Raw genomic sequence first — 26567 nt, 5'->3', positions numbered from 1 at the left:
AGCAACAGATGGCTGCTTTGTGATGCTTCAGAGGCAGAAGATAAGATTGGGTCTCAGCTCTACTTAGGTGAGAGTTCTGTTGTTCTCTGTTCATCTACACTGGCTGCACATATCTGGAGTTCTCTACTGTTGCACTGTGGAACCAGTGACTGTAGTGTTGTCACAGTGGGGAAAGAACCTTTTATACAAACACGCTCTCTCACTCACACTCACATAAATGACAGACAATGCCGAAGAAAAGATCCTAGGTCCACTGAGAAATCTGCTTCACTCTATTTCCTAACATTACTCATGCCAGACTGTGAAGTCTACCACTAACGTTGTTATAGAGGATATGAGGAAACCGTCTATTAAATAAGGAGATGTTATTTGATAAGGTTGCATCAACACAGTTAGCTTCATCTTCATTTAAATACCTCCATGTCTGCTGTGTGTCTCAGACCCTTTCCTCCCTCGGGGACATTCAAGTTCCTATTTTAGGAAGGGAAGAAAACAAGACAAAAGGTGAACACAGGAAACCACACGCCCCCAGGGAGAACAGGCGCTCTCTTTCACTCTCTCTGGTGTCAGTCAGAGTCCCTCTGAAACAGAGTGTGATGTAAATCTGTCCTTCTGAAAAGGCCTCATCTCATCATGTATCAGTCACCCATAGGCTGCTATAGGACTAAATCTCAGCAGACCCAGGGAGGCAATAATGTAGGCACGACAGATTTACTGTTATCACGCTAAATAATAACCCACCGCATGAGAGAGGTGAATAACTCAGAAAGACAGACATTTTTATTACTTTTATGAATGAAAGCAACAGATTTAAAGCTAACATGCTATAACACAAGGAAATGGATGCAACCAGCTGCAATTGATGGATCTACGATACTGTACAAAGCATGTATTTCATTTTATGAAAATAAAATGGATATAAAATAGAATGTTGTAATTTTTAATATTCTTCCACCACCAACCATTACTACTGACCTGAATGTTCTGTTGGACCAGGGGATAGCACACAGGTGCATCAGGGCACAACTGGGTTGTCATGTGTGCACTCTGCATCAAAGTCTTCTTACACTTGGAGGTAATGCAGTACACTGCTGAGTGTGCTATCTGACAATAATGTGTTGTTACGTGGTGGCTAACCTACTGCCTCACCTGGTTAAAGACAGGCGTGTGCAGATCAGGCTTTCAAATAGGGCCCCTGGGATATCCTCATAGGGGCGGCAGGTAGCGTAGTGGTTAGAGCGTTGGGCCAGTAACCGAAAGGTTGATGAAGCGAATCACCGAGCTGACAAGTAAAAATCTGTCGGTTTACCCCTGAGCAAGGCAGTTAACCCACTGTTCCCCGGGCCCCTGAAAGACGTGGATGTCGATTAAGGCAGCCCCCCGGCACCTCTCTAATTCAGAGGGGTTGGGTTAAATGCAGAAAACACATTTCAGTTGAAGGCCTTCAGTTGTACAACTGACTAGGTATCCCCCCTTTCCCTCTACAATAGTCCAGTACTCCTCCTTCAGTCCCATTTCTGTCCACTTCTCTCAACTGTTGTGATAATAGCCACGCATTCAATACTTACACCACGATGCGATGGCACATTGATTGCAATCTGCTGTTGTCCTGAGTGATTCACTGCTGATTCAAGCATTGTTACTCAATGCTGGTGTGTCACTGAGATTATGATTTTTCTCTAAAGCCTTCGTTTAACTGTAATTGCCAAAGATGAAAATAAAAATATAAATCACAGTTTAGTAGGAATAAGCACATATTGTACCTGGATATAATGTTACCAAACAGGGGGAGTGAGGTGATGCAGCCATAACAGGTGTAGGGACAGAACAAATGTAAGAAATAAAATAGGCTTTTAATTTCGTAACACCTAGGAGAAGCACTTGTACATCTGAGGTTGCTTGTTGCAGGTGCATGGTTATAATTTGATGATATATTGAAAGGAAAAAGACAACATTTAAATGTAAGATAACATTCAACTACAAGTGTGTAGGAGGACTGCCTTAATAATATGTTTGCTTCATTGAAGAATCATTTATCATTATCACTGAGCCAGTGTTACAATGGCCATGCTCACCTTGAGGCATCAGCCAAGGCTGCTGATACATTTCTGAAAAACTCCAGGCTGCCTGCTGCTGGACTGATGATCGATTTACCTTCTTATTACTTTTTCTGCTGAAACTTGTCAATGAGTGAATTATTACATCCGGGAACAATGGCTCAGAGACAGCGAGCAAGCGAGCGAGAAAAAGAACATCCAGCTAGATTATCTGTGGTCAATAATGTGATGAGATAATGTGGTATCCATCCCACACAGTGGCCTACTCGTTGTCAACTAGGAGCCTGCAATCTGCCAACCAGTTTAACAAATGGTTTCCCATGGCCTCCCCTGTCTGTGGATGGAGAGCTTGTCTATAGCTTTATGACTAATCCAGTCCATAGGGATTTGTTCTCTCCAACCTCTCCCACCTCCAGGGTAGAGGAGTCAGAGTTCCTCATTGACTCAACACTGCTTTCAGGTGTGCAGAGCAAGTAACATGTTTTTTAAATTGCCGTGAGCATTTCCAAGAATGTCCACATGAAGGAAACATGTCAAAGGCTGAAGTATTAAGACAGTTTAATCAGTGTGTGATCAATGTAAGAACCAATGATTTATATATATATATACACTAGATGACTAACAGCTGTTTTGAAGCCACAAGCCACCATCTTGGCACTCCCCCACCATTGTTAACAATATTTTGGAAGCGATAGAAATTAGTTTACTATTGTGAACATTTGTTTTTGCTATGTTTATTCTATTACAGTCACCTTAATGCATACTTTTAAATTATATTATGCGAGCTAAACAGAAAAACATGAAAACATTTTTCTTATAGTATACTTTGAAAGTACTAATGTTACTGTCCCCACTAAAACAAAATAATACATGTTAATTTGTCTTTAAAACATTTGAATTAAATATTGTAGAATTCCATTCATTCCTATGGAGGACTGCTTTTCTGAGGAGTGACAATATGGCCGACCGGTGGCTTCAAAGCCTCTCCATGGCCAAAACATAGCATCAGCTATGCAGGGTTTATATACATCATTTGCAAGGACCTTGGACAGTTCCTGTCTATGATGTGTGAGTTTGCCACTGACCGCTTACTCTGGCAATTGGCCAGTGTACTGGAACAAAGAGGCCTCACTCAGTGAAAAGACTGGGATGGTTGAGGTCTTTCCTTCATATCAGATATGTTCAAAACACCTCCAGAGACCACACAGTAATTATCAGAGATTTTACTGGTTGTGTTCTGTTGTTATGCTCATTCACAAGCAGAGCGGAGCATGAGGACTAATAGAAAATTATAAGACAAATGAATACTCTGGGAGTCAAATCAAATTTCATTGGTCACATACACATGGTTAGCAGATGTTAATGCGAATGTAGCGAAATGCTTGTGCTTCTAGTTCCGACAGTGCAGTAATATCTAACAATTTCACAACAACTACCTTATATACACACACACACACACACACACACGTGTAATGGGATGAATAAAAATGTACATATAAATATATGGAAGAGCGATGGCCGTGCGGCATAGACAAGATGGAGTAGATGGTATAGAGTAGAGTATATACATATGAGATGAGTAATGTAGGGTATGTAAACATTATATAAAGTGGCATTGTTTAAAGTGGCTAGTGATACGTTTATTACATCCAATTATTAATTATTAAAGTGGCTTGAGATTTGAGTCTGTATGTTGGCAGCAGCCACTCAATGTTAGTGATGACTGTTTAACAGTCTGATGGCCTTGAGATAGACTGAAAAACAGCTTCTATCAGTCCCAGCTTTGATGCACCTGTACTGACCTCGCCTTCTGGATGATAGTGGGGTGAACAGGCAGTGGCTCGGGTGGTTGATGTCCTTGATGATCTTTTTGGCCTTCCTGTGACATCGGGTGCTGTAAGTGTCCTGGAGGGCAGGTAGTTTGCCCCCGGTGATGATTTGTGCAGACCTCACTACCCTCTGGAGAGCCTTACGGTTGTGGGCGGAGCAGCAGCCATACCAGGCTGTGATACAGCTCAACAGGATGCTCTCGATTGTGCATCTGTAAAAGTTTGTGAGTGTTTTCGGTGACAAGACAAATTTCTTAAACCTCCTGAGGTTGAAGAGGTGCTGTTCCGCCTTCTTCACCATGCTGTCTGTGTGGGTGGACGATTTCAGTTTGGCCGTGATGTGTACGCCGAGGAACTTAAAACTTTCCACCTTCTCCACTACTCTCCCGTCGATGTGGATCCCTCTGCTGTTTCCTGAAGTCCACAATCATCTCCTTTGTTTTGTTGACGTTGAGTGTGAGGTTATTTTCCTGACACCACACTCCGAGGGCCCTCACCTCCTCCCTGTAGGCCGTCTCGTTGTTGTTGGTAATCAAGCCTACCACTGTAGTGTCGTCTGTAAACTTGATGATTGAGTTGAAGGCGTGCATGGCCAAGTAGTCATGGGTGAACAGGGAGCACATGAGAGGGCTGAGAACGCACCCTTGTTGGGCCCCAGTGTTGAGGATCAGCGGGGTGGAGATGTTGTTTCCTACCCTCACCACCTGGGGGCGGCCAGTCAGAATGTCCAGGACCCAGTTGCACAGGGCGGGGTCGAGACCCAGGGTCTCGAGCTTAATGACGAGTTTGGAGGGTACTATGGTGTTAAATGCTGAGCTGTAGTCGATGAACAGCATTCTTACATAGGTATTCCTCTTGTCCAGATGGGTTAGGGCAGTGTGCAGTGTGATTGCGTCGTCTGTGGATCTATTGGGGCGGTAAGCAAATTGGAGTGGGTCTAGGGTATCAGGTAGGGTGGAGGTGATATGATCCTTGGATAGTCTCTCAAAGCACTTGACAATGACAGAAGTGAGTGCTACAGGGCAATAGTTGTTTAGCTCAGTTACCTTAGCTTTCTTGGGAACAGGAACAATGGTGGCCCTCTTGAAGCATGTGGGCACAGCAGACTGGGATAGGGATTGATTGAATATGTCCGTAAACACACCAGTTAGCTGGTCTACTCATGCGCGCATGCTCTGAGGTCACGGATAGGGATGCCGTCTGAGCCAGCAGCCTTGCGAGGGTTAACACATTTAAATGTTTTACTCACAGTGAAGGAGAGCCCACAGGTTTTGGTAGCGGGCCTTGTCAGTGGCACTGTATTGTCCTCAAAATGAGCAAAGAAGTTGTTTAATAGGTCTGGGAGCAAGATGTCAGTGTCCGCCATGGGGCTGGTTTTCTTTTTGTAATCCGTGATTGACTGTAGACCCTGCCACATACATCTCGTGTTTGTGCGTTGAATTGTAACTCTACTTTGTCTCTATACTGATGCTTAGCTTGTTTGATTGCTGCCAGCTCGAGTCGCACATTCGATATGCTGCTAAAATTTAGGGAGACTTGATTTCAGATTAGTTTTGTTAAAATCCCCAGCTACAATAAATGCAGACTCAGGATATATGGTTTCCAGTTTACAGAGAGTCCAGTGAAGTTCTTTCAGGGTGTTCACTGCATGGCCAGTCTACAGTACCTGTCTACCCCTACATACACTAAGCACTCCATTTCATGGTTAGAAGGTCAGCAAAAAACATCTATGGAGGGGTACCTACAACTCCAACATGATTTATAATACTGTTACTATGTAGAATCATACACTAAGTGTACAAGACATTAGGAACAGCTTCCTAATATTGAGTTGCCCCCCCCTTTTGCCCTCAGAACAGCCTCAATTCTACAAGGTGTACAAAGTGTTCCACAGGGATGCTGGCCCATGTTGACTCCAATGCATTCCACAGTGTCAAGTTGGCTGGATGTCCTTTGGGTGGTGAACCATTCGTGTCGGGTTCACCTTGGGGTCATGATAGGGGCTGTAACAAATGTTTGATGTATTATAATAATTGATTATGCTCATGTTGTATTAATAGAAGTGGAGGGGTCTTCCTTACATTAATAGGGTCATAGACTACATATTAACAATATATATATATATATATATATATATATATTCATTATAATGTTTAATATTGTTCCAGTCTTTTCTAGTCTCTGCTTCTTATAAAGGAACAAGGAACGAATCCCAACACTTGATACACACGGGAAACTGTTGAAAGTGAAAAACCCAGCAGCGTTGCAGTTCTTGATACACTCAAACCGGTGTGCCTGGCACCTACTACCATAACCCCTTCAAAAGGCACTTAAATATTTTGTCTTGCCCATCCACACGCTCAATAGCACAAATACACAATCCATGTCTCAACTGTCTCAAGGATTATAAATCCTTCTTTAACCGGTCTCATCCTCTCATCTACACTGATTGAAGTGGATTTAACAAGTGACATCAATAAGGGATCATATCTTTCAACTGGATTCACTTGGTCAGTCTATGTCATGGAAAGAGCAGGTGTTCCTTATGTTTTGTACACTCAGTGTATAAAGACCTAACCATAACTACTCGTAATTTCCCATTTTCCCTTCACAACGGAACCATCTATTCATCACACTATAAGGCTTCTTTACACAAACACAAGCCCCTTCCATACCTACAAAACACAAGCAGTGAAATTGGCTATTTACTTTTCCAGCTCTGGTATCCTTTAGAGTCTAGCTATATAATTATATACGTAGCATTCACTGTGATCGTCAGTCGCAGGCAGGCAGCTACCAGCTCTAATTGCTGTCTTTGCAGTTGGCCCAGCACACTTTGGCTTTAACAAGAGGTGCTCCACACTTCCCTTAATGATCTCTACAGCTCAGGCAGTGCACGTGCTGCAGTCCTCTACTATTAACTCAACTCACTTCGAGGTTTGTTCTCTTCTCAAAACACTTTGTGTCCTTGGGAAAGTAAGGGACGAGGAGGTCGACAGTGTACTGTGACACTATCATGACATTGCAACATATAAACACTGACTATAGCAGTGTAGGAGAGTTAGACTCAGTCACTGCCATTCACAGGCAGTGGTCCGCAATACTCCCATACAGTAATACCAACATGTCTCAATGAATAAGACAGAGTATAATTATAACTTTTTAACTTGGACCAGAATCTCACCCAATAATGAACTAAATGAAATTGACAATGAAACCTGCTGTAGAGCCAGTAGAGAGATCTCATGCATTATTCTGGCCATGAATTATAGAGATAGTAGTTTCCAACAGACAGTCAGCGTGCCGAGGCTTATAATAATAGTCAAATTTATTTCTACAGTAAGAAACCCCTATCATTACTAAAAAAAGAGTCTGACTGTCTCCATAGTACCCACTATTACCAGTGCTTGACTTGGACTGAAATAGGGGCCGGTGCTGTTTACATTTGGGTGCAAGAGCTCCACAAGACTTCTGAACTAATGTTCAATAAGAGGAACAGGAGCTCAAGCAGTAGAACATTTGAGGTGCCTGTAATCAGATCCAGTGAGCTGCTGCCCAAGTCAAGCGCTGACTATTACTTTAAAACATGGTTAGCATTCCAAACAGCATACCAGAGGTCAACCTTCCCTGCGCTAAGATCAATTATTCAAAAGAGAGGTTTAGCATACAGTAGACAGAGAGACCAGTCTGTCTCTTAAATCTGGATGCAGGCAAGAATATGTAGTACACTACTTTTGACCAGGAACAATAGGGTGTCATTTAGGATGCATTTGGGAAGCAAACCTGAGTGTACATTTCTGTCTAAATACAGGCCAGAATAGAGATTGACTCATCTTTTTTGTTGATAGTGAAACTCCCCTTCAGTTACAGAAACATTCCATTTCAAATGACATAAGTAGCCAATTGTATTTAAATTGGAAAATCTAATTACATTTTCTTTACATACTGCGCAATTATGCTTTGAAAAGAAGATTGTTTACCAATTAAATTCTCTCTCCATTGTGACAAAACTCAATATTCTTCAGCAGTGCAGCTTCTGATCATTAAATAGCAGCCTGTCTGGAAGTGAACACGTGGATGTGAACACTGTAATAACATCTCCATATACTGTACACCAGCACAGTCACAGCCAAGGGGTAAGATAGAGTACGTATATGGTACATCCTCCATAATCCTAACAAGACACACTCAAGTGCTCAAAAAGGTGCAGGTACCCAAATGCTGATGCTCCAGACACTCAACTAGTCTAAAGGCCAGTTTTATTGCTTCTTTAATCATAACAACAGTTTTCAGCTGTGCTAACATAATTGCAAAAGGGTTTTCTAATGATCAATTAGCCTTTTAAAATGATAAACTAGGATTAGCTAACACAACGTGCCATTGGAACACAGGAGTGATGGTTGCTGATAATGGGCCTCTGTACGCCTATGTAGATAGTCCATACAAAATCTGCTGTTTCCAGCTACAATAGTCATTTACAACATTAACAATGTCTACACTGTATTTTTGATCAATTTGATGTTATTTTAATCGACAAAAATGTGTTTTTCTTAAAATGTCTTAGTGGCCCCAAACATTTGAACGGTAGTGTACATACACCCTTTCATCACTATGTTCAACCTCCTACCATTCAAGCTATCAGTGAACACTGTGCCATATATTGCAGTCATATACACATCATTCAAACACTGGGATTCAGCTGAAAAGTAATAAACTATAATCATGTGATATACAGTAGCCAGACTCTAAGTGATTGCACCTATTGAACACGGTCTGGGGCACTATAAAGGGAATAGGGTGCCATTAGGAACACAACCAGGACATCTCAAGCAAAGGACCAAACAGAACAACGACTTCCTTTCTACCATGCCACCAGATTGATATCAATCTATGTTTTGAGGTTGGGAAAGTGAGGTAGTGTATGAGAGTATGACAAATGACAATACAGTCAGATTGAGGATGGTGGGGAAACATTCAAACCCTTTGGAAAAATCCTTGAAAACAGAGACAAAGCACCTCAGCCCTACAGTCGTGGTCGTAGTCCTGTCACACAGGTAAGATATTAAGGTTTGTCAGACTGCTAAAGAAACTGAGTTAAGCATCACTTAAATCCCACTCCTCTTAGAGGTTGACACAGAAAAACGCATACAGCTACCCAGAAATTATAATATATTTTGATTGCTGCTGGCAAGATGCTGCATTTAAATAAATATTAATATGAATGTACTGCCAACCAGACCAGTCTGGAGTTGTGCTCTACAGCCAGCTGGGTGAATCTATATCTTAGGCAGTAAAATTAGGTTGTGAGGATAGAAACATTACTGTAGTTTTACATATAAAATATAAATAGGATATTTGAGACCTTAGATAAAACATAGTATAAACTGAAATACAGTGCCGTTTTATAAAAATCTGTGAACATGGTTGTCTCCAGCTGCCTATTATTGAAATATTCAAATGTTCATCTAATCTAATATACACAGTGTGCCTCTCTAAACAACATATTGGTAAAAAGCATTTCCACTTCCAGCACCACTATCTGATTGGGGGCTATAATTACTGAAGTGTAGCGCACTCCTCAGAGCAGAGCAGCAGTTCCCAGAACAGTCTCAGTGGTAATGCTTCTTATTCACACTAGCTATTTAGTAGAAAGCCAGGTAAAAGCAGACAGCTGCTCCCCTCATAGTGGTCTCTTGGTCTCATAATTCATTACTTCCGGAACAATAACTTTGCCTGACGACAAGCCCTCTCCCCTTCCAATAGATTTATCAGATGGGATCCAATTAGAGGTAATAGAGGGTAGGAGGATAGGCTTCAATTAACTACTGATAGACAATGGCCCAAACATTATACAGCTTTATGCTCTGAGGAAATCATATCCAAACCTCATGAATTTTGTGTTTTACCTGACTAAACTCAGAAAGCATATGGTTACAGGAGCTTAAAACTATACATTCCTGGGGGGCTGTGTTTTTGAAGCCTTGAAGATTGCAACTGGAAATGATTGACCATCAATGCCATGACCCTTAATGTGAAGCCTCAGGGAACTGGATTGAGACCTATTGAGTGCTCTATATACTGCTAGGGCCAGTTATTGGAACAGTTCTCAACATAGGACCTACATTGTTACATTGATATTACAACCATCAGATATTATCCATCAGTGATGTGTTTGCAATCAAAACCCTGGCTAATGGCCCCAGCAGAGCCCTGACCTCAGTCACGGACACACACACCAACCTGTGTATGGCTCTGACAGAGCAGAATTCAGTCTGGGCCTTGCAGCAGGGAGAGTGTTTTGAAAACAGTCTCTAATATGTGTAACCCCTATAAATTTGCCCACTTGTGTTCAAACCCAGCCCCTTCGTTCTCCCTCTCTCTGTTCAACTCAGGCCCCCTCTCTCTGTTCAACTCAGGCCCCCTCTCTCCCTAACCCAGGCCCCATCTCGCTCGCCAACCCAGGCCCCCTCTCGCTCGCCAACCCAGGCCCCCCCTCGCTCTCCAACCCAGGCCCCCCCTGTTCCATTCTGAGTCGATAAGAGGCAGACAGACACTTATTTACTTAGATGCATACACCTCTATACACAATGACTACTTTGACCAATTTACACTGAACATTTAAAAAAAACACATTTAGTGGAAGAACTGTGCAGATACAAAGATTCAGTAAAATCTCTAAAAGTTTATGTCCACATGAGTTAAATATCTGCTCCAAATAAAATTCAACATGTCTGCAGATAGAATGGGGTGTCAGCTATGACATCACACATTGACTTTGAAAAAAATATATTTTGGTTATTGAACTACAGTAAGTTGTCACGATTTCCGCCGAAGTCGGCTCCTCTCCTTGTTCGGGCAGCGTTCGGCGGTAGACGTCACCGGTCTTCTAGCCATCGCCACTCCACTTGTCATTGTTCCATTTGTTTTGTCTTGTTTCCCCGCACACCTGGTTTACATTCCCTAATCACACTACATATATATTCCCTCAGTTTCCCCCATGTCTTTGTGTGGAACTGTTTTGTTATGTGTATCATGTTACGCGCCAGGCTGGTTTATCCACGGGTACCGTGTTGAACCCGAGTTTGTTTAATTGTTTAACTTATGCATTATTGTGACTGTTGTCGCTCTTTTCACTTTTGCCAATTGGCTGGAGATTTTTGACGCAGTTGCTTCTGTCTGTTGTTACTTCTGCCAATTAAAGTGTGCGCCTGATCACAACTCTCCGCTTTCCTGCACCAGACTTCTTACCAGCAGCCTGACATAAGTGAAGCCTGACATAAGTGAAGTGGATTTAAATCTGTTATTGGAATTGCGGCAACAGAATTTCATCATGTATCCCCGATCTGTACGACACAGAAATGCATAATTATGGATATTAATGTCATTCACTTCATGATGATCTATACTAAATAGCTACACAAAATGTATAAACATACAATATTCTCCTTTGCATATTTGGGTATTATTCTACACACTGGCTATTATTTTAATGAGCTCTGCCCCCAAACAAGACCACATTTATTGGTCTGGACTAAATCTGAACCAATCCTAGATATCTATGTTTCACTAGTTTGACATCAAGTATAGCACAGTAGAGCTCAGAAGAGTACAGTAGAGTACAGTACAGCAGAGTAGAGTTCAGTACAGTAGAAGACAAAGTAGATTATAGTTCAGTACAGTAAAGTAGAGTATAGTTCAGTGCAATAGTGTCCTGAACTCTAGTTAATCTACTGTACTCTACACAGTACTATGCTTTTGTTTGCTGTACTGTGCCATCCAAACTTGTGAACCCAACTGTGGTTAATGACTACTATGATTTCCCATTGTAGTCAATTCAATCACAGAAATTCCATTACCCATTTTATTTTTAATTCCGTTACCGATTTGGTAACGAAATTGAGTTTTAATCACTTAATAATTCATAAACAATATTGATATCAGTAAAAACACTATCTAATTGATAGGTTTACCTATACTTGTTACTTCTGTGAATTTTAATTATCATCCCTCCTCATGAGGGAGAGAAAATAGAAAATATCTTAAAAGAAGCAGCATGTGGGTTTTTGGTAACGGAATTTCAAGCCACAAGGCAATGTTTCTTAAACTTGCAGAAGGCAGAAAAATGTATCCAAAACTAAATATATGTGTTGATAGTAGTTGGCAAGGGTCTTTGATGTATTTTTAGTACCTTTAAGGACTTTTTCTGGTAGGTGTTTTGGAAGACCCCTTTTCCATCTGTTTGACCAGAAATCAAAGCCTTTGCTCATTCCACATTTTTAGGGTGGAAAAGGGTTGAAAAATGGATATGCCTTAATAAAAAACATGTTTAAAGAGACTCTTAGCTTTCATTTGACATGCTCCTATGTTGGTGCTCATGGGTCCTTTTACATGGAAATAACCCTGTGTTACTGAGACAGAACACTATTATCAATAACAGTAAGACAGACAGGTTAGGATGTGGGAATCATATCATTTTTCTACTCTATTTAGTCGTACGATTAAAGTAAATAGTGCTTCCTGTCTTTAGATCAGTGTCTACATAGCATATGAACTCGTACCAAAGTTTATATGTTAGTACACACAGTAATAGGTATGTGTGTGTGTGTGTGTGTGTGTGCACAATTAATGTACTATGCACCGTATGTCATTATTGGCGTTACAATATTAACAGCCATGAGCTATGTTGTATGCCTGCCTAGCGCCTAGTGTCTCTGCGTGTGTGTGTGTGTTTGTGTGTGTGTGTGTGCGTGTGTGTGCATTTAATGTACTATATGTCATTATTGGCATTACAATATTAACAGCCATGAGCTATGTTGTATGCCTGCCTAGCGCCTAATGTCTCTGTGTGTGTGTCATTCCCCTCCACTACACAGATTATAGATGTGTGCTCTCACACGTCGGTACCCCGTGTCATCACCCATTCATCTGTGACGCAGAAGCAGGTGTGCAGCGTGGACCATCCATACTCCAACAGTGCATTAACCCCCAGAGATGTTCTCAGAAATACAATGGCAGCACACACAGAAAATGGCTCACTCTCACCAACACTACTCACTAACCCAAAAAACATCAAATGATTACGTAAAAAGTTTGCCCCTGCAGTAATGCACTTTATTGTAGTCCTGGGTTCATTATTGCATTAAATCATTGATATGTAATAGGTTCCTTCTGTAAAAGAAGGAATTGTTAGAGGTCCATAAATAAGCGCTGTAAAACTGCAATGTACCATGTGAGGCGATACCAAATCAGAGACTAATGAGATCTCCTGGCATTTATGTAGGTTTTTTCAGCAGACACACAATAATTCTGGAAACACAATCTGTGATTCATCTCATCTTCTCCTCTCAATGAATAGTATCTCCCCTCACCACCTTGGCTCTCCATCGCTCTGTGGTTGCTGTGTGTACTGGCTGCCAGGCCTGTTGAACTAACACATTGTGAGTGCACTGCTCCTACCTTCGCAGGCACAGCCATGAATTACGATGCCTGAACAAACACACACCTGGTCCATGAGCAGAGCATATTCAAACCATTGCAGCACCGTCGAGTCTACATGCGGCCCAGAAACATTTTCTAATGAACCTGAGGCCAGCCGCAGGGAACTCATAAATTGGAATGAAAAATGTAAGCATTTTAAATCAGGATCAAATTCTCCTCTAACAGTGAGAGATGCACGGCATAGAAGCTGGAGCAATCATTACCTACATTTAACATACCATACCCATAGTATCGTAGCCAGAATAAATACATACAAGAGCTGCTGTTTAGTTTGTAAGTGGGTTATTAACTGTGGATGTTGATATTTGTTGTTTGTGTCAGCTGCCTTTTTATGACTGTATTGCAAGTGTCAAACCTGTGTCACACGTGTCTGATGGAGTGCCATTTCATGTGTACTGCATACAGACATCACCAGTGTGTCAAACATGGATCAAGCACCACAGTAATGAACAGCTTCTGGCATCTCTCCACACAACAAACCATTACATCTCTCTCAGTCACATTTTAGGAGCAGAGCAGCCTGCCTCTATTCATTTGCATGTCATATACAGTACCTACTCATTCAAAGGTTTTAATTTTTTGGGACTATTTTCACATTGTAGAATAATAGTGAAGACATGAAATAACACATGGAATCATGTAGCAACCAAAAAAAAGGTTCAACAAATCAAAATGTATTTCAGATTCTTCAAAGTAGCCACCCTTTGTCTTAATGACAGCTATGCACACTCTTGGCATTCGCTCAACCAGCTTCACCTGGAATGCTTTTTTTTCCTCTTTCTCTACAGTCTTGAAGGAGTTCCCATATATGCTGAGCACTTGTTGGCTGCTTTTCCTTCACTCTGCGGTTCAAATCATCCACAACCATCTCAAATAAGGTTGAGGTCGGATAATTGTGGAGGCCAGGTCATCTGATGCAGCACTCCATCTCTCTCCTTGGTGCCCTTACAAAGCCTGGAGGTCTGTTTTGGGTCATTGTCCTGTTGAAAAACAAATGATCGTCCTAAGTGCAAACCAGATGGGATGGCATATCGCTGCAGAATGCTGTGGTAGCCATGCTGGTTAAGTGTGCCTTGAATTCTAAATAAATCACAGACAGTGTCACCAGCAAAGCACCCCCACACCATCACACCTCCTCCATGCTTCACGGTGGGAATCACACATGCAGAGATGATCCGTTCACCTACTCTGCGTCTCACAAAGACACAGCATTTGGAACCAAAAATCTCACATTTCCACTGGTCTAATGTCCACTGCTCGTGTTTCTTGACCTTTATTGGTGTTCTTTAGTAGTGGTTTCTTAGCAGCAATTCGACCATGAAGGCTTGATTCACGCAGTCTCCTCTGAACAGTTGAAGTTGAGATGTATCTGTTGTGCTGCAATATCTGAGGCTGGTAACTCTAATGAATTTATCCTCTGCAGCTGAGGAAACTCTGGGTTTTCCTTTCCTGTGGCGGTCCTCATGAGAGGTAGTTTCATCATAGCGCTTGATCGTTTTTGCGACTGCACGTGAAGAAACTTTTAAAGTTCTTGATCTTTTCCGTATTGACTGACCCTCATGTCTTAAAGAAAGATGGACTGTTGTTTCTCTTTGCTTATTTGAGCTGTTCTTGCCATAATATGGACTTGGTATTTTACCAAATAGGACCATCTTCTGTATACCCCCCTACCTTGTCACAACACAACTGATTGGCTCAAATTCATTAAGAAGGAAGTAAATTCCATAAATTATATTGTAATATTATAAGGCACACCTCATGAAGCTGGTTGAGAGAATGCCAAGAGTGTGCAAAGCTGTGATCAAGGCAACGGGTGGCTATTTGAAGAATCTCAAATATAAAATATATTTTAATTTGTTTAACACTTTTTAGGTTACTACATGTACATGCTACCTCAACTAACCGGTGCCCCCGCACATTGACTCTGTACCGGCACCCCCTGTATATATTGTTATTTTTTACTGTTGCTCGTCAATTACTTGCTAATTTTATTTTTTATTCTTATCCGTATTTTTTGAAACATCACTGTTGGTTAGGGGCTCGTATGTAAGCATTTCACTGTAAGTATTCGGCGAATGTGACTAATAAAATTAGATTTGATTCCACATGTGTCATTTCATAGTTTTGATATTAACTTCACTATTATTCTACAATGTAGAAAATAGTACAAATAAAGAAAAAACCTGGAATGAGTAGGTGTGTCTAAACTTTTGTCTGGTACTGTATATCATGAACACAAAAACATCAAACATCAAGAATGTGTTACTGCCTAGGAGACGTGCTGAGAGGCTTCAGCTTAATCTCCCTCTTCTCCCCACCCTCATTGTTGCACAGAGCTGAAAAAATGTGTATGAAGCTGTAGGAGACCCAGAATCTCTCGCTGCATTCTCTTGGGATGCCCAATCAGCACAGTTACGGTGTCTAGAATACCAATCACAATGTAAGAGCTTAAGAGAGCCGGGCCACAAGCATCCCACTGGGCACAAACGTCAATTCAACGTCTATTCCATGTTGGTTCAACGTCATTTTATTGAAATGAGGTGGAAACAATGTTGATTCAACCAGTGTGTGCTCAGTGGGATGTTGCTTACTGACTGACTGTGTGTGCTCATGTCTGCTGACCAATAAGGAAAGGCCTTATAGTCAGAACATAAAGACTAGCAAGCAACGCTCTGTACTGTAGCGGTTTGATGCAGAAATAGAAAAATAAGTTATTTCCCCACTTACTGTACCAGTGCTGACAAAGCTTACTACAACTCAAATATACTGAAAGCTGTTTCAACTGACCGTGAGTTAAAATGAGAAAATAAAAAACAGAAAATGTAAGTTACAGGACATACAGCCTCCTAGGATCCGTCACATTGTATTTGTTTCAGGAAATCAACATTGACCAGAAGCAATATGGTTGTAGTATCACAGACAAATCACTGCTTCGACACACACACACACACACACACACACACACACACACACACACACACACACACACACACACACACACACACTTATCTAGGTCATATCAATTTGTCATGCCAGTGTCAAAATGCCTCATGATAACAACTGATTTACAGTGTAGACTGCATGACAGCCTAATTCATATTCTATCAATATCTGGATTTTTAAATATATATATATATATATATATATATATATATATATATATTTAAAAATCCAGATATTGATAGAATATGATATATATATATATATATATATATATATATATATATATATATAGAGAGAGAGAGAGAGAGATAGATATAGACTAGGCTTCTGCATTTAACTGGTTTTGTAGGTTGGTTTATCAATCACAACCAACTTCTGATTAGATATGACAATGGTAGCCTGCTAAACAAAGGCAAAGGAGAGGTTCTGCTGGCAAGTTGGTGATATCAGCTCGCATAACAAGGTAAATGTTGACAAAGGATAGACGCTTACCTGTCATAACTCCATCGACTGTATGACATGTTCCTGTTGCTGCTGACTCCTTCCATGACTTCTATGGGATGTTGCTAAATAGGGTTCAACGTGACACGAAAATAAAACCTGGGTTTAGATGCCACGCCGATATTTCTCACCAGTTCTATCGTTTCCTCCTCGAACGAATGGGAGTTGAGATGTGGTGCACATCGATTCAGGGACTCACTTTCTATAGGCTATACCATTTGGAATGTGAAGGGAAAAAATCAGTGCGCGCAAGTTGACAAGCTTGTCAATAATTTGACGACTGCATGGGTTACTCCATTAGTTGCGCGCACGCAGGCATGTTCACGTCTATTTCGATTAAATACATCATTGCGTAATTTTCGAGCAAAAACATCAAATTTCACTTGTATTTCATTAAAATATGTATAGTCTCCATCCTCTGTAACAGTGTCCCCCAGATTGTAACGCCCGTTGGTCTCATCTGGTGATGATGTTGGAAAGGTGTAGCATTGTGATTTGAATTATTATCTGTATTTGTTGGCCTACCATTCATTCCATTATTATTTAATTATTAATGGACAGTATTGAACTCTATCTCCTTGGGCATCTGTAAAAATGTCTTTGCTTCAGAAAATCAATGTTGACTGAAAGCAATGCCTTAATAACACAGAGAAATCACTGCTTCTGAACACACACACACACACACACACACACTCACACACACATGCGCGTACACACACACACACATTTTTCTAGCAAAATCAAATGTATTTATTAACACTGATTGATAACATAAGCCAGTTACAGAAAGCATGGGTTTAATCTTTTTGGGTTGCGTCTGGAGGTGTTTGGCACATAGGCTTATTATTGCCTTTAACACAACCTGTTGACCCTGAATCCCTTAAACTCTCCTTGACAGCTCAGAGGGGAGAGAGAGAGATGTGATGAATGCCTGACAGCCAATTTCCCTTAGGATTGGCCTTGAAGTCCGCTAAGCAAAGGCATTGAAAAAGTGGAGTGACAGTTGCCAATTTGGAGCAGTCATATAGTAGAACATATATATAGAACATAATTATATTGAAGAAAAATATAAACACAACATGCAACAAGATTTAACTGAGTTACAGTTCATATAAGGAAATCAGTCAATTGTAATAAAATATATTCAATAGGCCTTAATCTATGGATTTCACATGACTGACGATCCCACAGGTGAAGAATGTGTGGATGTCCTGGGCTGGCATGGTTACAGGTGGTCTGCGGTTATGAGGCCAGTTGGACGTACTGTCAAATTCTCAAACCCAAAAAACGGAGGCAGCTTATTGTAGAAAACGGAACATTCAATTCTCTGTGAACAGCTCTGGTGGACATTCCTGCAGTCAGCATGCCAATTGCACACTCCCTCAAAACTTGAGACATCTGTGGCATTGTGTTGTGCGAAAAAACTGCACAGTTTAAAGTGGCCTTTTATTGTCCCCAGCACAGGGTGCACCTGTGTAATGATCATGCTGCTTAATCAGCTTCTTGATATGCCACACTTGTGGCAAGATTATTTTTTGGCAAAGGAGAAATGCTCACTAACAGGAATGTAAACAAATTTGTTCACAACATTTGAGAGAAATTAGCTTTGTGTGTGTATGGAACATTTCTGGGATTTGTTTTCCAGCTCATCAAACATGGGACCAACACTTTACCTGTTGCGTTTATATTTTGGTTCAGTGTATATAGCCCACTCCTGCCGAGGCCAAGTCCAACTCATAAGATTTCACAACATTTCTAACAGCACAGCAGGATTGAAAGAGAGTGTGCGGATGAATAAAGGGGTCCCTCATTATCAGGTACATTGAAAGTTCACACAAAAAGCTGTGTCAGTGACAAGAATGAGGTAAACACATATAATGGTCATCAGATTTTCTAAAGCAGCTGGTTTGGATGCCTGCCTTCCGGACTGTGACTTTGAGCCAAATGCAAAGCGAGATCTTTCATTGGGACATTGAGAGAGATTGGGATTTGCCTAGGAAGTGTGGATGAGTGGGCACCCTCCCTGCCTTTCTCCTGCCAAACCCCAGTGTCAATGGATAGACGCTATGAGGGGGTGGCGGTGGACCTTGGCAGTCTCAATAGGGGTCCCTCAGAGGCATGTTGAATCAGACCCAGGCTCAATAGTAAAAGGGGTTGACTCCCTGACAACTGGGACAGGCAGCTCAGACAAACCGTGAGAGTTTGGGGATGTGCAGTAGCCCACTGAGTCACGACTTTAAAAAACACGAGCCAGCTGGGAAATTGTGTCCCAGTGAACGGTTGAGATTATACAATACCATGTAACAATTATACAATGTCTTGTAACCTTTCCAAAGAAATCTCCCACTCCCTCCAGAGAAACTCAGCATGACTGCTGATTGATGATGGTGCTGGCGAACGAGGAACAGAACTCCCTTTGATTTAATTAGGTGATTTGCAGTGATAAAGGGTGCCATTGAAATCCTTGTCCTTATTAGTGTCCACATTTTAGGCTTTTGAATAACAGTAGAGTGAGTCAGCAAAACACAGGTGGAGGGTATGAAAACAAATGGTAACCAAGGGGATGCAGAAATCCATTTAAGAGAGTCACTCAAACATAAAATGCCTACAACAACATGATATTTGTGTATTTTGGGCTTTCATTACTATTCAATTCTGAGTTTTCAAGACAGGGTTCTAGTTTGAACCATGTTAAAACACAAGGAATATCATCCACCATCATCACTGATATGTCCAATCAACAGTTTTACGACTTTAAGAGGCACTGCACTACCCAACATATATCCTAGCTCGGCTCCCTCTAGTGTAGACAATGATTGAGAACAAAATAAGGAACAGGAGAGAGAGAGGAGAGAGATGACACGCAATAAGGTAATAGCGGTAAGTTCACCTCTCTCTAAAAAAGCTCTGAAGAAACCACAAAGCTCATGTATATGAGATGACTACCACCAAACTTAAACTCTCAGTGAAAGGATGGTAATATCCTGGTATTTTAACAGAGCTGGAATAATGCCCTCCCAACACATACTATTTTCTCTGTAACTGTAGTATAGTTATTCTCCGACCCTCTCACCTTTCATTTGTAGTGGAGACGATAATCACTGCAACAGATAGTAGATGGACACCACTGAGCACACACACAACTGTCGGTGTCACACCTTCTAATGAGCCACATGAATGTGTGCTTGCAGTTGTGTGTCCATGTGGGAGAGATGCAGTATAGGCCACTGTGTGTTCATCTCTACAATGGAACCCCTGAGGGAAAAACAGACTGGAATGTTCCGTGATTCTTCAGTGAGAAGACCTGGAGTTAGTCACCCAGAATTGCTGCATTGTCAGAGATCTCTACTCCTCTCCCTAGTTCAGTATTACACCCTCAGAGCCCTGCACATCCTCTTCTCTGAGTACAGTACCTGTGTGCGTCTGACTGGAGTATAAATGTGGTTGAGAGAGAAGCCAGTTGGATGTAGTATACTGTACATTAGTATGCATCAGGAGGATCCATCTCTCTGTGCAGCCATAGCTGCTCTGTATCAAAGCAACAAGGATACTGTTGTGCTGCCAGTAAGGCACAGACAATTAAGGACATCCTATGGTCTCCCTCCCTACCCTGTGTATTTTGATCAAAGGCCTGCATTTGAGCGGAGGTCTACAGCCAACTGAGACATATCTCCAGACACAGCCTTGCATGCATTATTTATCTGAGAATTAAGGGGGAAATGTCTCCTGAGCCCAACTGCTGCCATGGCGCCTGGTCAAAGCCTTGCTTTCATTTCTGCCAGCAGATAGAATGAATGAGATCCAGTTGATGAAAATAATGTCCTCTGCATGACTTTTTAGGACCATTACAGATCAAACCTAACTCCACAAATATAACCAGAGCTTATATCTGAGAAATGATTTGACAGCTGTGGGGTACAGAGGCCCAGCAGTGACAAATTTGTGCCCCCTGTGTCTCTTTCTAGGTACAGGGGCCTGGCCTGCAGTGACAAAACTGTCTCTGACTTGTGTAGTGACAGTAGATTGTTACAGCTGTTATGAATGAGTCCAAGCATAATGTGATTGGATTCCCATAGCCATCTGTTCCCCAGTCAATACAATTCTTTAGATAATGTAGAACCAGTCAATACAATTATTTAGATAATGTAGAACCAGTCAAAGGACAACAGCTCATCTAGGTTTCCAGTAGCCGACACAGTAGATGTTCAGAGGCTATGTATTCAGACTCATGCACCACATCACGTAAGGATTTCTCCAGTATACAGCCGTAGCAGTCAATGATACATTGTATGGTTATTTGGAGACAAAGCCAGGTAGAATGGTAATAGCATTTAAATGACTGTGCTTGACTTGAGTGCACTACACACTGTATTGTTTCCAGCCCAGCAACACCACACAGATGACTCAGAGTCAAGGCCACTGAGAACAAACAGCCAAAAGTAGGAATTATCTTCAAGGGTTCTTTTCAAACCAAATCTCACAGTGATCCTCTGTTGATTTGTGAGACATTTGTGCAGGGTGCTATGGCAACCATGGCCCTGTCCTGCTCCCTCCCCTCCAGAGTTGTATTCTACATTCTGGAGACGGCCAATCAGATGTGAAGAACTGAAGTGCTGCCTGGCGTCTGACCCCATATTTCTGCTGTGATGATGGAGATGACAGGAATAACATGATCATCAGCCAGAGAGAGGTGAGCCACACGGGTACACTTACCCTCCATACAAGAACACATTTGTTCCTGTAAGGCAGATCTATCCAGCTGGAAGACAATAAGCTATAGTAGAATGAGTTACATCACCAATAAGACAGCCGTTTTCACGCAGACAGTTCAGAGGTGCTGTTAATGTTGGAATGTTATTAGTGAAGACAGTGGTCCATCCTCATTATGACAACAGGTGTTCAGTGGGTATAAAATGATGGAATCTTCTCATTTTATTCCTCTTTGATTGGATACATCCATTTTCTCAAAGCAAAAATCTCAAAGCAATATCTGCCAACACAACTGTTATTGTTCCACCTCGCTTCACAATACAAGGTCAACAAAATATGAAGTTCACCAAATGCAGGACTTCTCAAAAAAACTAAAACAAAAGGAATATTCGCTATTATAGTTTGCTGAATGACAGATTTTATTATAGCACCAGAAGCTATACATGGGGCAAGGGGCATGGACTTGAAAATAATAAAATATATGAATTGAATGTGCTGTACATAAAGTCTGCCAAAAGACAGGAGGTGGTACTTACAGACTCCACCATTGAGCAGAACACATGAATCTGTGACCCAAACATTGACCTAGAGAACAGTGAAGAGAAGAGTGAACGGCCTACCCACAATCCACCATGCTAGTAGGTCAGGTGGGCTGAGTGGAGACGCTCAACCAACACATTGGTTGACATTTGCAGAATGGGCATTGGGCAAGGTAGTGGGGAATGGTCAAGGAAAATGTGTCACCAACACCAAGAACTCTTGGAACATTAGGCCAAATGAGAACTAATCAAATCAAGAGGAGAAAGGTTCTGGACCACAGGTTGGTCAAGAACCAATGTAGGCCTACAGTCTTCTTCAGTTCAAAACCAGCTAAGGGAATTATACATTCCTCTTTACATATACACACAGCTGTGCTGTCAGAGCATATTCACTTTACAGACATATAAAAATACTTGTCAACTAGTTTGATAAGAAAATAATGTATAAAAGTATAAAGTAAAAACATTTACTCAAGTCCATCAAATAATCATTTTCGTATGCTTCTTTTTGTCTTATATTACATGATGATATAACAACACTACAATAGTTCATTGGTTTCTATTAAGCATAAATACAGATCATATTGAAAAGGATGACAAGACAACAGAATGTGTGAATTGTCTTGATGTTAACTTTAAAGGTGAGAGGTCAGGTGATAACCTCCATGTGACTGTGGGAGTCATGGAAACAGCTCCAAACTGGCCCAGAGTCACACCAATAACCTTGGAGGACATGAACACATCTCCAAGAATAATTGAAGGCAGTGTGTAACAAACAACCATGTCATTGAAATGAAGTTACAGTTTGTTTATGAGTGAGCTTCAACAGCTCAATACCTCTGTCTACTTTTAAGTAATAACTACGTTCCAAAAGAGAGCCAAATAGATGGTACAAAAATCAATGTTCCAACTGAGAGGGATTGATTTGAAAAGATATGTCAGAGAGGAGCATTTCTGAAACTGGTCTGCTATTAACATCATCATTATCAGTGAGGTACATAAATACTACCCATGGTCTCTTCTGCACTGCTTGGCAAAGATTAAAAACATAAAGAGTTTAAAATGTTTAATTCTGATTAGGCCAACCTGACTCTGAGCTAGTCAACAACAACAGGTAAGAGTCAGAGAAGAGTTGTACAACTAAATAAATAAAACAGGTTTGATATCATGTTATTAGAAGCCTAAAGTCTATGAACCTTACAATGCAAATACAGTAAACATTCCATATTTGGCCAGTGAGATGAGTGCAGAATCCATAGACATAGAAATGGATCCGCTGACGACGCTGGAAAGTTAAGTTGTCATAATAACTTTAGGGCTATCTAGGTTTATACTGTACAGTGTACATACTTGTATACATGTTATGTTCATAGAAGTCAAACCAAACTCATCAACCTTACACGCTGTACTGTGGCGATTTAATAAATCATTACAAATGCGTTTTCAAAATCACAACAAATGTCACTTATGTACAGTAGCGGATGAGCACATGGAAGTAAAAACGGATATGGCATGACATACACAGAGCTTCATAAGATCACCTCTCTATTCTGATGAGAAACTGGTATCTAGTAAACCTCTCATTGACATTCTGGATATATATATATTTCTCATTCAATCTCGGCAAAAAGTACAAATGTCACTGCAAGGCAAGAAAAAGTCCTTCAGAATACAAAAAATGATATTGTTTAGCTGATTTAAGAGGCAATGTTTAGTGTTAGGACTTTCTCATATGAATTGGATTATTGTTGAAGGTCAAGTGGTGTTTTTTAACATTTGGCGTTGTCAGTTTCTTCTAGAAGTGAAGTCCGGGGGCAGGGGGGGCAGTAGTTCCTGGTAACTACCACAGGAACTTCTGTTGAAGTCATGCACGTGGAGAAGGCAGCGCTCAGTCATCCATACAGGATGTCATGTCAGGCAGGAGGCGGGGACTTGTGACAGTAGCTGGGTGAGTGACAGTGATAAGGCCCACTCAGACGATCACACAATGGCAGCCACTCTTGTCCTTTTCTTTCCGCGTGGGTTCTGGCGAGGGTGGGCATTCCTGTTCCTGGAATTTCCTGTGAGGAGAAAGTGCATTATTACATTATGAGTAAGCAGAGATAGAAAGATTCTAACAAAATAATCTGACTCATTCAAGCAACAATTGTTTTGTTCTGGCTTTGAGTGTAGATGAGATCACATCCTGTCATTGACATAAGGGCATTCTCACATATGAAATTCGGTACTCTGGTTCAGTTTTCTGGATCGTTTGTGAGAATTCTACAGAATACGTTTTGATATCACAAAACCTGTAAATAAAAGTTTCAGGGTGCAATTAGCAAGACGCACATTCTACATCAGTGTTTTCCAACCCTGGTCCTCCAGTACCCCCAACAGTACACATGTTTATTGTAACCCAGGACAAGCACACCTGATTCAACTTGTTAACTAATCAGCAAGCCCTCAATGAGTTGAATCAGGTGTGGTTGTCCAGGTCTACAATGAAACTGTGTAATGTTGGGGGTACTGGAGGACCATGGTTGGGAAACACTGTTCTACATGATGTTAGCAAGTTAGCTTGTTTAAAACGGGCAAAAAGTTCCACCTGTCTCGCACTGCCACCTGGTACTCTAGTCCTGGGTCTTGAACCCGCTACTCACGCAGGACCAGGATTCGTTGCAGCTAGGGTTTGTTTCTGTTTCAAACATGCTTTATAGCTCAGATCAGGGTACCAAACTTTCCAGGGTCCAGATCATAAGGGGATATGTGAAAGTGCCCTTAGTGACATTCCATGTGGAAGTATTGCATAAAGTACCTTTCAAATGTACTTGAGAAAGACAGACTAGTGCTAGTGAAGGAATAACAGCTGAAACTACTTATTTTCCTCAACCCATTGCCACTGTATTCAGGGAGGTATAGTGGGGTTGTGGTGCCACCTACAGTCAGTAATGAATCCACCCACCTGATTACTCTAACGAACTCTACAGTCAGTAATGAATCCACCCACCTGATTACTCTAACGAACTCTACAGTCAGTAATGAATCCACCCACCTGATTACTCTAACTAACTCTACAGTCAGTAATGAATCCACCCACCTGATTACTCTAACTAACTCTACAGTCAGTAATGAATCCCCCCACCTGATTACTCTAACCAACTCTACAATCAGTAATGAATCCACCCACCTGATTACTCTAACTAACTCTACAGTCAATAATGAATCCACCCACCTGATTACTCTAACTAACTCTACAGTCAGTAATGAATCCACCCACATGATTACTCTAACTTTAAAGTCAGTAATGAATCCACCCACCTGATTACTCTAACCAGCTCGTGGAAAGCCTGGTCTACATTCATACGGATTTTGGCTGAGGCCTCCATATACGTCACCTTGAGCTGTCTGGCCAGCTGCTGGCCCTCCTCCTGGGTCACCTGAAGGAACAAAACAGGTACAGGGATAGATAAATAGCATGTACTCCTTGGCATCACCCTGTGCCCCAGCTGGGTGAAGACTTCACTTTAGGACCAATAGAACGGTTTCAAATGATCAAACAAGACTCAGGAAACTAGTGACATCTGCTGGTGAGGTTGAGAAACACATGGGTCAGAGGGTTCACATCCAAGAGTGGGTCACTAAGAAATATGTAAACAATACAGCAAATGTATCACATTACATTTTACATTCAAATAGCACCTGATTTATATGTGCTTAGCTAGAATATTGTTGCTTCTGGTCCATCCTAAACTATTATGACAAGATTAGAGACCAGGGCCCGTATCCACCAAGCGTCTCTGTGTAGGAGTGCTGATCTAGGATCAGTTTAGCCTTTTAGTTCATAATAAATAAGATTGTATGGACAGATCCTGGATTAGCACTCCTACTCTGAGATACTTTGTGGATACGGGCTCAGACCTCATTGCAAAATCATTTATTCTACTGTCCTAAAACAGCTGAACCCATTGAGTTGCCAGTAATGGGTAGAACTGAATCATACTCCTTAACCAATATGTTAAAGACCACATTTAGACTAATTCATTTGGATGAATCATATTGAGTTATCAATTTTAACAGAGGCCCCACATTATATTCAGTCAATAAAAATAATTATGACAGTAATTGATGTGATAAATGCATTTATATTTGATCAGATGAGAGAATGTGTTTTATTCCAGCAGATGACAGTGTGGAGTCATGTGGGAAAGTGAACTGCAGCTGAAAGCCAATGAAGGCCACGGAATGAGCCCTCTCCTTTTCATACCCTCCCTCCCTCCTCTTTTCCTCTGTCCCGCAATGTTTTTGTTGGTCACCTTCTCTTTCTCTCTTTTTCTCACTCCCTCTTTGTCTACCCAAATAGCTCCAGCCACCACCACCACTATCAATTTTCACATTTCAAAATGTAAATGAGAAATGACACATTTTTAAAGTTTGTTGCTTTATATTTACTTTCCTCACATCACCCTAACATGTATGTGTATTTGCGCTGTAGCTGGGCCGTTAGGAGG

The 26567-nt window shown here is 41.2% G+C and overlaps 2 protein-coding genes across 3 annotated transcripts in view; both read right to left on the bottom strand.

The window, feature by feature from the left end:
* The window catches only part of LOC110506682 (tubby protein homolog), a 102690-nt gene extending 85400 nt beyond the window's left edge, over positions 1-17290 (bottom strand). For both annotated transcript variants that reach the window (XM_021586473.3, XM_021586476.3), the window contains exon 1: positions 16820-17290. In XM_021586473.3, coding sequence (XP_021442148.2) covers positions 16820-16875 — 56 coding nt within the window. In that variant the 5' untranslated portion in view covers positions 16876-17290. The remainder of the gene's footprint in view (positions 1-16819) is intronic.
* Positions 17291-21936: 4646 nt separating this feature from the next.
* LOC110506681 (ras-related protein R-Ras2) overlaps positions 21937-26567 on the bottom strand; it is a 48391-nt gene continuing 43760 nt past the window's right edge. Inside the window, exons 5-6 of the mRNA XM_021586472.3 lie at positions 25378-25496; positions 21937-24137 (exon numbers count right to left, since the gene is read on the bottom strand). Of these exons, the coding sequence (XP_021442147.1) occupies positions 24050-24137; positions 25378-25496 (207 nt within the window). The 3' untranslated portion in view covers positions 21937-24049. The remainder of the gene's footprint in view (positions 24138-25377; positions 25497-26567) is intronic.

This window comes from Oncorhynchus mykiss, chromosome 26 (assembly GCF_057628025.1).
Source record: "Oncorhynchus mykiss isolate SJ-2025 chromosome 26, ASM5762802v1, whole genome shotgun sequence".
NCBI lineage: Eukaryota > Metazoa > Chordata > Actinopteri > Salmoniformes > Salmonidae > Oncorhynchus > Oncorhynchus mykiss.
Note: the sequence above shows the minus strand (reverse complement) of the source record. Positions and strands in the feature narration are given on the sequence as shown.